At 44.6% G+C, this 14,916-nt stretch overlaps 1 protein-coding gene across 1 annotated transcript in view; it reads right to left on the reverse strand.

Moving 5' to 3' along the window:
• Positions 1-6,783: 6,783 nt before the first annotated feature.
• The window catches only part of LOC140476577 (1-phosphatidylinositol 4,5-bisphosphate phosphodiesterase beta-2-like), a 161,788-nt gene continuing 153,655 nt past the window's right edge, over positions 6,784-14,916 (reverse strand). The window contains exons 30-32 of the mRNA XM_072569387.1: positions 11,625-11,682; positions 10,812-10,898; positions 6,784-8,075 (exon numbers count right to left, since the gene is read on the reverse strand). Of these exons, the coding sequence (XP_072425488.1) occupies positions 7,830-8,075; positions 10,812-10,898; positions 11,625-11,682 (391 nt within the window). The 3' untranslated portion in view covers positions 6,784-7,829. The remainder of the gene's footprint in view (positions 8,076-10,811; positions 10,899-11,624; positions 11,683-14,916) is intronic.

Genomic DNA, 14,916 nt, shown 5'->3' on the forward strand with positions numbered 1-14,916 from the left:
TGGGGTGTACAAAGTTAAAAATCATATAACACCAGGTTATAGTCCAACAGATTTGTTTTGAAGCACTAGCTTTCCGAGCGCTGCTCCTTCATCAGCACCTGGTGTTGTGAGACTTTTAACTTAATCCAGTCCCATTTGCCATCATTTGGCCCATATCCCTTTAAACTCTTCCTATGCCTGCCTCTTTGTAGGATAGGTGGAACAGTCCCTCTTCCCGAGTTACAAGGACACTATTCCCCACCTTTTCTATTACTACATTGATGACCGTATCAGTGCCACCTCATGCTTCCCCCCCCCCCCCCCTCCAGGAGTTTGAATGGTTCATCAACTTCTCAAGTTTTTCTTAGATTAGATTACTTACAGTGTGGAAACAGGCCCTTCGGCCCAACAAGTCCACACCGCCCCGCCGAAGCGCAACCCACCCATACCCCTACATCTACCCCGACCTAACACTACGGGCAATTTAGCATTGCCAATTCACCTAACCCTGCACATCTTTGGACTGTGGGAGGAAACCGGAGCACCCGGAGGAAACCCACGCAGACACGGGGAGAATGTGCAAACTCCACACAGTCAGTCGCCTGAGGCGGGAATTGAACCCGGGTCTCTGGCGCTGTGAGGCAGTAGTGCTAGCCACTGTGCCACCGTTCATTTCGACCATCTTCAATACCCCCCACCTCTTCGTGGACCTCTCCAGTGACCGACTCAACACTGACAACTATTTCAAAGCCACCAACCCCCACAGGTACCTGGGCAACACCTCCTCCCACCACTCCCTACCTGGAAAAATGTGATCTCTTAATCCCAATTCCTCTGCTTCTGCCATATCTGCTAATAGCAGGAGCAATTCCACTCCAGGAAATCTCAAATATTCTCCTATTTCAAGGACTGCAGTTTTCCCTCCCATGAGATCAACAATGCCCTACATCGCACCTCCATTCTCAAGCCCCACCCCTCCAAATGCAACAAGAATAGAACACACACCCCCCACCCCAAAAACCCCTGGTCCTCACCTTTCACCCCATGAATCTGAGGATACAGCACATTATTATGCACCATTTTTGCCACATACAGCCAGACACCACCAAAATTATATATTCCCTCCCCATCTCCAGATTTGTTCCACAGGAAGTATTCCCTCCTCGACTCCCTCATTAGGTCCACAATCCCTGACCCACTCTCCACACCTAGTACCTTCCCCTGCCACCAAACAAGATGTAACACTTGCACCCACACCTCCCCCCCCCCCCCCTCAATTCTGTTCCAGGCCTCAATGGATCATTTCAAATCTGGCTGAGATTTTCCTGTACATCCACCCACCCCCATCTACTGCATCCATTGCTCTCAATATGGTCTCCTGTACATTGTGGAGACAGAATGCCAACTTGTGGAACAATTCAGGGAACATCTGTGGTCTGTACACACCAAAAAGTACTCACTGCCCTGTAGCCAACCACTTCAACCCCCCCTCACACTCTCCTAAGGACATGCAAATCCTGGGCCTCCTCTACTGCCAAGTCAAAGCCAACTCCCAACTGGGTGAAGAATCCTTCATCTACCGCCTCAGGACCCTACAAGCACACAGCATCAACATTGACTTCACCATTTTCCAAACCTCCCCTACCCCCACCTCATCCCAGATCCAACCCTCAAGCAACTCAAGCCCTCTTAACCTATCCATCTTCCTTCCTATTTGTCTGCTCCACCCTATCACTGACCCTATCACAATTACCATCCACCTATAGCCATTCCACCAATCTTCCCATCCCTACCCCAAACTCTTATTTATCTCTCCGGCCCCCTCCCCCCCCCCCGCATTTCTGATGAGGGACTTCTGCCGAAATGTCAATTCTCCTGCTTTTCGCATGCTGCCTGACCTGCTGTGCTTTTCCAGCAACACACGTTTTGATGCTTCCTATTCATTTACCCATTCAGGCACCTTTAAAATGTTGTAATTGTACCAGCCTCCACCACTTCCTCTGGCACCTCATTTCAAACACACACCACCCTCTGTGTGAAGACGTTGCCCCTTAAATATTTCCCCTCTCACCCTAAACCTATGCCCTCTAGTTCTGGACTCCCCCGCCCCATGGAAAAGACTTTGTCTATTTACTCAATCCATGCCGCTCATGATTTTATAAACCTCTGTAAAGTCACCCCTCAGCCTCCAATGCTGACTTTACAGTCTATTTTTATATCTCCAATCTGCCATTCCCAGCAACATCCTGGTAAATCTTTTCTGAATCCTCTCCAGTTTAATAATATCCTTCTTGGAACAAGGTGACAGAATTGTACATAGAACTCTAGAAGAGGCCTCGTGAATCTCCTGTACAACTTCAACGTAATGCCTCAATTCGTACGCTTGAAGGTCTGAGCAATGAAGGTAAGGGAGCTAAATGCCTCCTTAACCACCCTGTCTACCTGTGACGCAAATTTCAAAGAATTATGTATTGAACCCCTAGGTTTCTCTGTTCTTACAACACCACCCAGGACCCTGTTCATATTACCAAAATGCAATACCCCACATTTATCCAAATTAAACTCCATCTACTATTTTTCAGTCCATTGTCCCAATTGATCAAGATCTCTTTGTGATCTTCGATAACCTTCTTCATTGTCCACTGTTTGGTGTCATCTGCAAACTTACTAACCATACCTCCTATATTCTTATCCAAATCATTTCTATAAATGAAGACCAAAATTGGACCCAGTACCGATCCTTGTGGAGCACTGCTGGCCGTAGGCCTCCAGTCTAACAGAGCAACCTTCCACTATCAGGTAGGTAAAAACAAGGACTGCAGATGCTGGAAACCAGAGTCTAGTTTATAGTGGTGCTGGAAAGGTACAGCATGTCAGGCAGCATCTGAGGAGCAGGAAAATCGACATTTCGGGCAAAAGCCCCTCATCAGCAATAGAGGCAGGGTGCCTGCAGTGGACCCTGCCTGCATTCCTGATGAAGGGCTTTTGTCCGAAACGTTAATTTTCCTGCACCTCGGATGCTGCCTGACCTGTTGTGCTTTTGCAGCACCACTCCAACCTTCCACTATCACCCTCCTTCTCCTAGTGTCAAGGATCAAGTCAATTTTGAATCCAATTGGCATGCTCACCCTGAATCCCATGTGACATAACTTTATTAATTAGTCTGTTATGCAGAACCTTGTCAAAAACTTTCTAAAAGTCCAAGTAAACAACAGCTATCATTCTGCCCTTGTTAATCTTTTTGGTTACTTCATTTAAAAAGATTCAATGAAGTTTGTGAGACACCATTTTCCTTGCACTAAACCATAATCAACACTTGCCTCTCCAAATACATGTAAATCCTATCTTTCAGAATCACCTCCAACAACCTACCCATCACCAATGTCAGATTCACAGGTCTATAGTTTCCAGGCTCTTCCTTACAACCCTCCTTAAAGAATGGCACAACATTCACCACCCCCCAGTCCTCCGGTATATCTATACATGATACAAGTAATTCTGCTAGGGGCCCTGCAATTTCCACCCTAACGTCCTACAATGTCCTGGAATACATTCAATCAGGTCCTGAGATTTACCAACCTTTATGTTTTTTAAGACCCCCAGCACTTCCTCTTCTGTAGTATGAACAGTTTTCAAAACATCGATATTTACTTCCAAGTCCCCTTGCCTCCATTTCTTTCTCAATAGTAAAACCTGATGTAGAGTATTCATTGAATAACACCCCCTCCCCTTCTCCTGAGGTTCAACACAAAGACAACTTCATTGATCTTTAATACCCTGCTTGGCTCTGCTTTCCTCTCTTTTCCTGCCTTCTCACTGACCCCGTAACCCAGAGGAAGAAGAGATGGAGGGACTGTCTGAGTGAAGAAGAGGCAGAGAAATGGGGAAGAATGGGAGGAGGAATGGGGGGGGAGGTCAGTGAAGGAGGAGGCAAGAGTGGGTAGGTTGGGTCACAGGAAATGTCGGTCAGAGAGGATTGGCTTACTCATTGAAGACAGAGTGGTATTTTCACGATTGCAACCTATAACTAACTGAGTATCACAGGGATCAATATTGGGTCACAAGGTACATTAACAATGAGGAAAGTAAATATGCTTTAGCCAAGCTTGAGGACAATGAATCCATTGTTGATTGTTGGGAAAAACCCATATGATTCAGTAATGTCCTTTGGAGAAGGAAATCTGCCATCCTTACCTGGATCTTCATGTGACTTCAGACCCACAGCAATGCTCTTAGTTGACATCTGGGCAATTAAAGATGGGCAATTAATGCTGGCCTAGCCAGAGCCACCCACATCCCATGAGTGAATTTTAAAAAAATACAAAAATAGGTGTGAAGTCAACTGGCGAGGATGACACACAGATTCTAAAGAGGGATATACACACATTAATCAAGTGGAAAAAGCTTGGCAGTTGGAATATAATGTGGGGGAAAAAGTAATGATTTGGCAGGAAATATGGAGTAATTCATCATAAATGGAGAAAGAGTTTAGAAAACTACAACACAGAGTACTTTGGGATATCCTTTTGCATAAACATCAAAAAGAAAGGAATGGGCAATAGGGATGCAAATGGAATGTTGATCTTTATTTCAGAGAGAATGGAGTTTAGGGAATTTCTAAGGGAATTGTTGTTTCCCATTTGTTGAGAATATGGTGTTGTAGATCATGTCCATTTTGCTTCTGTACTCATGGCAGTGCCAGAGATTACTTGTCCCACTGAGATGGTTGACTGCATGAGATGTTGGAGTTGATTACCTAAGACTGACAGTCGACCATTTAAATCATTTTAAGCTGTTTTATTAAGTAGTGACGGTTTAGCTAAAATATAATAGTTAAACAGACAAAAAGAGAATACAACCCACAATAGTTGAGATCACTGTTACCAGAGGATGAAACAAAGGATGGTACAGAGTGTTTTGATCTCAGTAACTAATAGATGGAGCATCCTGTTTCTTAACCAAAGTGTTAGGAGACTCTTCCCTGGATCTTCCAACATCTTCCATGGTCCATCTTCTATCAGATAAGCTATCTTACACGGTCTGCACCCTAATGAGGAGCTGTTAATAAATATAGCCTGATTCTAGGGGCAGGAAGTTTGCAAACCGTTTGAACTTTCTAACCAAAGAGTAAAGAACACGTACCGAAGATGCCTGAATAGTCACCTTTCTTTCTGTTCATTTGCCAGCTTGAGATTTTTTTTGTGTGTGTGTATCCTACTGAGGGTCATTTCTGAACACTATCAATAAGGGGCTATCCTACCTGCTTAGTCAACGTGGAAGCCTGAACCAAGGCACCCTGACATTTCCAAGGATTGCTTAGAAATATTAACTGTTTGGGAACTGTCTTTTTCAAAGGAAAACAAATCATTGCTCTATTAGCTAATCTCCTAAAAGTATTGTACAATATGGAAAATTAAGGACTCTAATTCTCTATGACTGTGATTTAACCAGAAAAAGCAGTGTGGCTAACATTGATACAAAGATGAATTTTCTGTATTGATTGTAAAAGGTTCAAAGGTTGCATCCTAGCCTGGATGTGGGCTAGGGTGTGATCTGTATCATAGTCCATGATGTAGTAGCTGTACATGTTGAGAATGCTGTTGAGAGAGCCATGTCTGGTGGGGAATCGGATCCAACTGGTGTCAATGCCCGGGTCTTGGCTATCCCCAGGACACATTTTGGAATGGTATGCTCTGGGAAAATGTTAGTCACACATATCAGCAGATTCCATGCAATGGAAGTGACAGCCTTAGCAGTGACAGCCATAACCTGAGAGGAAATATCATCAGTTCCTGTGGGGGAAGGGCTGGAATGTCCCTCAGCCTCAGAGTAACATTGGTATGAAAGCAGTTCTCTTCAGTTGAGTGACATGCACTGGACAGCCTAATTTCGTGTCTTCACAAGAAAAAGACATTGCACACGGTGAGATGAGTTACTACGTCGTGGTAAACAGAAAACAAAGAACTACAGATGGTGGAAGTCAGAAACAAAACAGAAATTGCTGGAGAAAGTCAGCAGATCTGACAGTTTCTGGACTCAAAACATAAATTCTGCCTTTCTCTCTCTCTACAGATGCTGAGTTTCACCAGCAGTTTCTGTTTTTGTAGCACTTCACAGTACCAGATTCGGACCAATTTCAGTCCCACCATCCCTGCTTGTTCCCAGCTCACTGAAGGTCAGAGCAGAACCTCCTGGGCTGATTCATATTGATAATTAGGAACATTGCCCCCTTCACCTTCCACCCACCCACCCAACCATAAACCCCATTGATGGATGCTTGCTATTGTCATTAACATTACCGATTGTGATTTAAACCCCTGCTATAGTCTATCAACTATGCTGTTGACACTGATAGCCCGGAACCACAACCGTAAGGCATAGGATAAGAATTAGGCTATTCAGTCCATCGGATCTGCTCTACCATTCAATCATGGCTCATATCTCAACCCTCTTCTTTCGCCTTCTTCCCATAACCCTCGATCTTCTTACCAATCAAGAAGCCATCAAGCTCTTAGACATTCGATGGCTTGGCCTCCACAGCCTTCTGAGGCAATGGCTTCCACCCTCTGGCTGAAGAAATTCCTCCTCATCTAGTTTCTAAAGGGCCATCCCTTCACTCTGAGGCCAATTAATGGTTAACCAAAGTTTCAAATCATTTGATCTGCTGAGAGCTCACTCATCCCCTCCCATGGTCCACTGCCTCCAAGGTATATGCCCCTTAATAGGCCCACTCTAGACTCCAATGGTAACTCGGCAAATACACTTAAAAAAAAACACATATATCGGTAGAAGGGAATGGTCACACTAAGTTTATTTTCGAAAACATTCACAGGTGTTATTCACTCAAACTGCTGTTTAAGTCAAGGTAAAAGTACTATAATCATTCTTCACACAAACCACAGAAAATAGCTTCAGAGAACCGTAGCAAGCTGAGTCAGAGGAAGAGGTACTGTACCCACTTAAGGTTATTTATAACTCGTGGTTCTACAAAGGCTTTAATCTTATCTCAGCATCTACATGGAGCCCAGCATTTCTTGAACAGCAGGCCACTTTGCTGGTGAGCTTCCTGCTATAGTGAACACACCATTCTTGTCCCAGTAGACCCTCACTGCTGCATGTATGCTCCCCAAGGTCTCTGCCATGAGATCAGCCATCAAGCTCCTTCTGCTGCACATTAATGTTTACCTCCAATACCTGGAAACATCTCTCCTGGGGTAAACAGAGCAGAAAATCCACTTTCAACAATGAATGTTTTAAGGATAGGTGGAACAGCTTGGATTCCAAGGGAACTGACTGGTTAACAAACTCATAAAAAAGACAGCCTTTCACTGACATGTTAAAGTGCAGAGTCCAGAAGCAATCATTTGGACTGTCACCTCTGTGGCAGCTCTCCAAGAGATGCCACATCCCCTGTTATTATATAAAGGCAGAGGTGAAGAGAAGAGAGAGATAAAGGGCAGAATAGATGTGGTTTCCGTGTTTTAATGTCACCAAGCTCAAAGGGGAAATGTCTCACTGACAGAGGGAGCGGAGTCCAGAGTGCCCGGTCACAAAAGTCACTGATCAATTGCAAGTCCTTACAAGAGAGATGTGTAACTACGGAAGAGGGAATGTCACAAGAAAATATAGATAGACCATGAGAGGAAGCACTTTTCTGACAACCCATCTGACAATGGGTGTCAACTCGATGTCTCACTTGTTAAAGTGAGACCATGCAAGCTATAAATCAGCGAGGGAGCACATGTTACCTTGCACCAGTGTAAAGTACTCAACTCATCTCTCTGCTGACCTCAGCCTGGTATCTGTGCAGTACATCCCTGATCCAGGGCTTTTACTAGTGTTATTGTTAGTTATAGCACAGCAATAAGATATTCTGGACCATCCTCATCTTCATTCGCTATACTCTCTGATGTGCTCTCTGTTGTGGGAGGCAGTGGTTCAAGTGCTTTTGATTCCTCCACATCTTTCTCTTGGCTCTGCATTCTCTCCAGCTCGGGGGTGAACTTGCTGGTGATGATCAACTTGCTCAGCTCTTCCACCAACTGCGGCAAGGCTGTCATTTTTGCCTCGTACTCGTCCTGAACCTCCTGCTGGTACTGAACAGGTGGGAAACAAGGAGAGGAAAGCAGATCAATGGTGGCTCAAACAGGACCCTTCTCCCCTAACACTGTGCACTGGCTCAGGGCTGCAGTGTGTGGGCAGCTATGCCACAGGCTTCTGGCGTTGGGAATGTGAACCTCAAGGCAGCAATTTGCATACCTACCTGCTCCATGTGCTGTGAATAGGCGTGGACTGAAGGAATGGTGCAGGCATGATGGGTGAAATGGCTTTCTCCTGTGCCAAAACGATACTGGCATTCTGTGAAATGGCTTAGGGCACACTTGCAGAAGCAAAGTGACTCTCGGATGATACAGCACAATATCAGCATAAGGATTTAAGACAGCTGTTGGAGAAGGGAGTTTGAGATTCACATAACCGTCTCCTGACATGACCCCGGAACTGACTGGTTCCAGTTTTAAGGTTATGTCCATTTGTTCTGACTTGCCTCACCAGAGGAAATAGTTTCACTCTTCACTCTAACTAACATAAGAACACCTCAATCAGATCCTAGTCTATACTGTCACACTTCGGTATATTCTGAACTTCAAATCAATTTTCAAGTTTTTAAAAATAGAACACCAAAGGCTGGAAAGATGGATATCGATGGGTCACCTGACATCTTTTTGAGGAATGAAACCACTCTTTTGTTGCAAAAGACCTAAACAATCTTCCAGACTGATGCTGAATCGATGCCTTTCCTGAAACTAATCTAAGAGACTACTATCACATTGAATAGGTCAAGATGTCAAATAACCCGTCACCACCCACCCTCCAATTTTATTCAGAAAAGACTTTGAACTTGTGGAATTCACCTGATGAGAATTGATTTTGTTGTTGCAAAAGTTACTTGCAGGCAGAATTCCACCAAAATGCCATCAAACCAGCTGCAAGATAATTAATGAGCAATACCTCGAAAGTAGGAGTTCCCAGAGAAAACTGCTCCCCCAACCTGTTCCAATTTGGAGTTTACCTGCAAACCAAACTCCTTAAAATTCAACTACAAGAAACTTGACAGACTGTTGAGAACCGTTCACTTTACAATACCTAGAAAACATCGACTTCATCTCAGAAACTACAGGCCTGCCATAAAAGAGGCTGATATCATTAATGTGTGTATGTGTAAGTGAGACAGGTGAGTAAAACATTCTGTTATTTGTGAAGCAATGAGACTCACAAACGTTGATGCTGGATTTATTTAATTGGGATGCAGGAGATCTGAAATAAAAACAGCAGGTATGGCAGCATCTGTGGGGGAAAAGCAGAGTTAATGTTTTGAGTTCAGTGAATTTCCTCTGATGAAGAGTCATTGAAGTCTGTTTCTCTCTTCACAGATGCTGACAAACCTGCTGAGTCTCTCTAGTATTACTGTTTTTATTTATTTGGGATGCACATACCAAGGTAAGAACACATACCTCTTACATACAACCATGTTGATCACAGGCAGTGAAAAGCAACACATATTCTGTCCATGACAGTACTTAAGGAAACAATTAAACTGCTTTGGGTAATGTTGCCCTGGATAACTCTCTGCACCAGTCCTGAGGGAGTTTTGCACTGGTAACGATGCAGTAATTCAGATGAGAAATTAAACCCAAACGTAGAAAAGTACAAATTAGGTGTGGGAATGCCTCTATATTTTTAATCAAGTTCAACTTTTACTCTTCTAAGCTCCAGTAGATACAACCTAGCCTATTCAACTTTATCTTACAAGACAACCCTCCCATTTTGGGTATTAGTCTGGTAATCTTCTCTGAACTGCTTTCAATGCATTTACATCTTTCTTTAAATAAGGAGCCAGCCCTTTGCACGGTACCTCAGATATAGAATCACCAATGTCCTGTATAATTGAAGCAAAATTTTCATACTCTTGTAAGAAATCCCCTTATAATAACATGCTATTTGCTTTCCTAATTTCTCTAACTGTACCAGTACCAATTGTTTGTGATTCACGTACAAGAACCCTAGATCTCCCTGCATTTCAGAGCCCTGTAACCTCTCACCTTTTAGATAATATGACTCTTCTTTTCCTTCCTGCAAAATGGACAATTTCATATTTTCCCCATCTGCAACATCATCACTGCCCACTCACTTAACCTATCTATATCACCTTTATAGTCTCCTTACGCCATTTCACAATTTACTTTCCCACCTATCATTGTGTCATCAGCAAATTTAGCTGGTAAGATTTTGGAGCAGACGTAGGCCATTCAGCCCAGAGTCTACTCCACCATTCAATGAGACCATGGGTGATATGATAATTGTCAACTCCACTTTCCTGCCTTTTGCCTTGATTCCCTTACTGATTAAATCTTTTGTTTGTCTTGGTTTGAGTATACTTAATGATCCAGCCTCAACAGCCCAAAATATTCACTGCCCTTTGAGTGAAGAAATTCCTCTTCATCTCTGTCTCTTATTCTGAGATTATGTCATCTGGTCCTACACCTTCCAAAAGGGGAAACCACCTTTCAATATCTATCCTGCAAAGTCTCCTATAAATCTTGTATGTTTTAAAATGGTCACTTATTCTTCTAAACACCAATGAGTATAGACTGAACTTATTCAACTTTTCCTCACAAGACAGTCTCCTCTGTTTCCAGGATCAGTCAGTGAAACTTCTCTGGACTGCCTCCCATGCCAGCATATCTTTGCTGAGATAAGGGGCCCAAACTATTCATAGCATTCCAGCTGGGGTCTGACTAGTGCCTTGTATAGTTTTGGTCCAACTCAGTTACCTCTTTTTCCTTTTCCTTAATTTCCTCTAATTTTGCTGAATACTTTTCTTCAAGCTTGCTCTCAAGATTCGTTTGATTCACGTAAGCCTGCAATAAAAAAAAATCAGAAGTGAAGTGAAACTGTTGTTTGGTAAGTGAGATTTTCATTTGCAGGAGTGGGATTGTAACTTGTGGAACTGAACCATTTGGGGAGTGGGAATGTTGTTTACGGAGTGGGAATGTTCTTTGGGGAGAGGGACTTGTTTCTTGGGAGTAAGCTGAGGGGTGACCTTATAGAGGTTTATAAAATCATGTGGGGCATGGATAGGATAAATAGACAAGGTCTTTTCCCTGGGATGGGGGAATCCAGAACTAGAGGGTGAGATGGGAAAGATTTAAAAGGAACCTAAGAGGCAAGTTTTTCACGCAGAGGGTGGTGCTTGTCTGGAATGAACTGCCAGAGGAAGTGGTGGAGGTTGGCACGATTACAACATTTAAACAGCATCTGGATGGATATATGAATAGGAAGGATTTAGAGGGATGTAGGCCAAGTGCTGGCAAATGGGACAAGGTTCATTTAGGATATCTGGTCAGCTTAGATGAGTTGGACCGAAAGGTCTATTTCCATTGCTGCCCAGCACTATGACTGTTATTTGTGGAGAGGGAATGTTGCCTTGAGAGTGCAGATATCAGTTCTAGAAAGCGAAGTTGTTGTTTAGTACACCAGTCATTGCAAATGCACAGCGATGAGCTGAATGGGCTTTCTCATATTTTGTTGTTTCTTGTTGGTTTGTTGATGTCGAGACAAACTCTCCTCTGTGCCATGCCACCTACCAGCTTAAAGAGTTTCACTGACATCTGAATATGATGCTCATTGATCTCCTTCTTGCGCCTGTGAAGGAAGCACAGTGTTCTGTGAGCAGTGTGACCTTGATATTAGAATGTAATCAGACTAGACTGCACTGATTCTCTCTTATTACATATGCAGGAACAAAGATATAATCTTTGTTACAAGATCCATTAATTGCTTATTTAAAGTTCTACCTACTGTTAAAGGGCCTGTAAACTATGTCCACCAGGTTTCTCAAACAGACTTTAATCCTGATCTCCACAAATAGTCATTCTACTTCATTATTCTTAGTGAAGATCCTTTCTCACTAGAGCACTTATGTCATTTTTTGTTACAGGGAGTCCTCATTTTATGTCTCCTCTTAAGTTTTTTGCTTTAAAGTTGTCTCTTTTCTTTAATACCTTCTCTCCTCACTTAAAGTGACAATTCCCAATTTAGCACCCCTTACTTACTGGCTTCATCACCGAGTGTCTCACATTATTATGACTCTTGAGTTGCATCATCAGAGAGCGCCCTGATTGTCTTGCTAGAGTTGGCACCACTGTGTCTGTGCCCTGTCATCATTTTTCATGGTATCCCTACAACACAGAAAGGGTCTTCCTCCGAAGATCATCCCACCCAGACCCAGTCACCTGTAAACCAATCCACCTAACCTGCACATCTTTAAACTGCGAGAGGAAACTGGAGCACCCTGAGGAAACACATGCAGACACAGGGAGAACGTGCAAACTCCACACACACAGTTGCCTGAGGGTGGAATGGAATCCAGGTCCCTGGTGCTGAGCAGCAGCAGTGCTAATCACTGAGCCACCGTGCTATTTTAAACAGTTAGTTAAAAACAAGGACTGCAGATGCTGTAAACCAGAATCTTGATTAGAGTGATGCTGGAAAAGCACAGCAGGTCAGGCAGCATCCGAGGAGCAGGAACATGGATGTTTCGGGCAAAAGCCCTTCATCAGGAATTGAGGCAGGGGGCCTGCAGGGTGGAGAGATAAATGAGAGGGGAGTTGGGGGTGGGGAGAAAGTAGCATAGAATACAATAGGTGAATGGGGGTGGGGATGGAGGTGATAGGTCAGAGAGAAGGGTGGAGCGGATAGGTCAGAGAGGAGGGTGGAGTGGATAGGTGGAAAGGAAGATAGATAGGTAGGACAGGTCATGAGGCGTGGACGTGACCAGGTAGTCACGGAGGGAACAGTCTTTGCGGAAGGTGGAAATGGCTGGGGAGGGAAATGTATCTCTGGTGATGGGGTCAGTTTGGAGTTGGCGGAAATGTCGTTGGATGATGTGGTTTAGAACATAGAACATAGAACATAGAAGAATACAGCACAGTACAGGCCCTTCGGCCCTCGATGTTGCGCCGATCAAAGCCCACCTAACCTACACTAACCCACTATCCTCCATATACCTATCCAATGCCCGCTTAAATACCCATAAAAAGGTTGGTAGGGTGGAAGGTGAGCACCAGGGGCGTTCTGTCCTTGTTATGGTTGGAGGGGTGGGGTCTGAGGGCGGAGGGGTGGGATGTGGATGGGATGCGTTGGAGGGCATCTTTAACCACGTGAGAAGGGAAATTGCGGTCTCTGAAGAAGGAGGCCATCTGGTGTGTTCTGTGGTGGAACTGGTCCTCCTGGGAGCAGATGCGGCAGAGGCGGAGGAATTGGGAATACGGGATGGCATTTTTGCAGGAGGTAGGGTGGGAAAATATATATTCCAGGTAGCTGTGAGAGTCGGTGGATTTGTAAAAAATGTCAGTGTCAAGTCGGTCATCATAGATGGAGAGGTTCAGGAAGGGAAGGGAGGTGTTAGAGATGGTCCAGGTGAAGTTAAGGTCGGGGTAGAATTTGTTGGTGAAATTGATGAATTGCTCAACCTCCTCGCGGGAGCACGAGATGGCACCAATGCAGTCATCAATGTAGCAGAGGAAGAGATGGGAAGATGGACTGTTCTACGGAGCCAACAAAGAGTCAGGCAAAGCTAGGCCCCATAAGGGTGCCCATGGTCTGGAGGAAGTGGGAGGATTCAAAGGAAAAATTGTCAAGGGTGAGGACAAGTTCAGCTAATCGAATTAGAGTGGCAGTGGAAGGGTGGAGTGGATAGGTGGAAAGGAAGATAGATAGGTAGGACAGGTCATGAGGGCTGTGCTCAGCTGGAAGGCTGGAGCTGGGGTGAGGTGGGGGAAAGGGAAAATGAGGAAACTGGTGAAATCCACATTAATGCCATGGGGTTGAAGTGTTCTGAGGCGGAAGATGAGGCATTCTTCCTCCAGGCGTTGGGTGGTGAGGGAGTGGCGGTGAAGGACGTCAGGAGAGGAAGAAATGGAGTATCCGTTGCTCCCGATGCGGTCTCCTCTACATTGGGGAGACTGGACGCCTCCCAGCAGAGTGCTTTAGGGAACATATCTGGGACACCCGCACCAATCAACTCCACCGCCCTGTGGCCCAACATTTCAACTCCCCCTCCCACTCTGCTGAGGACATGGAGGTCCTGGGCCTCCTCCACCACCGTTCCCTCACCACCTGACGCCTGGAGGAAGAACGCCTCATCTTCCGCCTCGGAACACTTCAACCCCATGGCAACAATGTGGATTTCACCAGTTTCCTCATTTCCCCTTTCCCCCACCTCACCCCAGCTCCAGCCTTCCAGCTCAGCACCGTCCCCTTGACCTGTCCTACCTGCCTATCTTCCTTTCCACCTATCCGCTCCACCCTCCTCTCTGACCTATCACCTTCATCCCCACCCCCATTCATCCATGGTAATCTTTGCTACCTTCCCCCACCCTCCTCTCTGACCTATCACCTCTATCTCCACCACCATTCACCTATTGTACTTTATGCTACTTTCTCCCCACCCCCACCCCCCTCTCATTTATCTCTCCACCCTGCAGGCTCCCTGCCTCTATTCCTGATGAAGGGCTTTTGCCCGAAACGTCGATTCTCCTGCTCCTCGGATGTTACCTGAACTGCTGTGCTTTTCCAGCACCATTGTAATCTAGAGTCTGTTTTAAACAGTTGTCTGTTCAGTTACTTAAGCAAGCTTTGTTTTTAAAATTTGTTGATAATTTTTTCTGCCATTTGTACCTATACCAGTAGAACTTTTTTTAAAGCATTTTCTGCTACACTGTACTCCAGAGAACTTTACCTGAACAGGCACAATATAACTTATACTGTACCATACTGTAAATGTCTTTAAAGATGCTTCAGCAAGTAAAATGTTTGCTTTCTTCACGTAAGTTTTCCTTGTTTCGTTTAGCAAATTATTTTAATTACAATTGCTCA

This window comes from Chiloscyllium punctatum, chromosome 4 (assembly GCF_047496795.1).
Source record: "Chiloscyllium punctatum isolate Juve2018m chromosome 4, sChiPun1.3, whole genome shotgun sequence".
In the NCBI taxonomy this organism is placed as follows: Eukaryota; Metazoa; Chordata; class Chondrichthyes; order Orectolobiformes; family Hemiscylliidae; genus Chiloscyllium; species Chiloscyllium punctatum.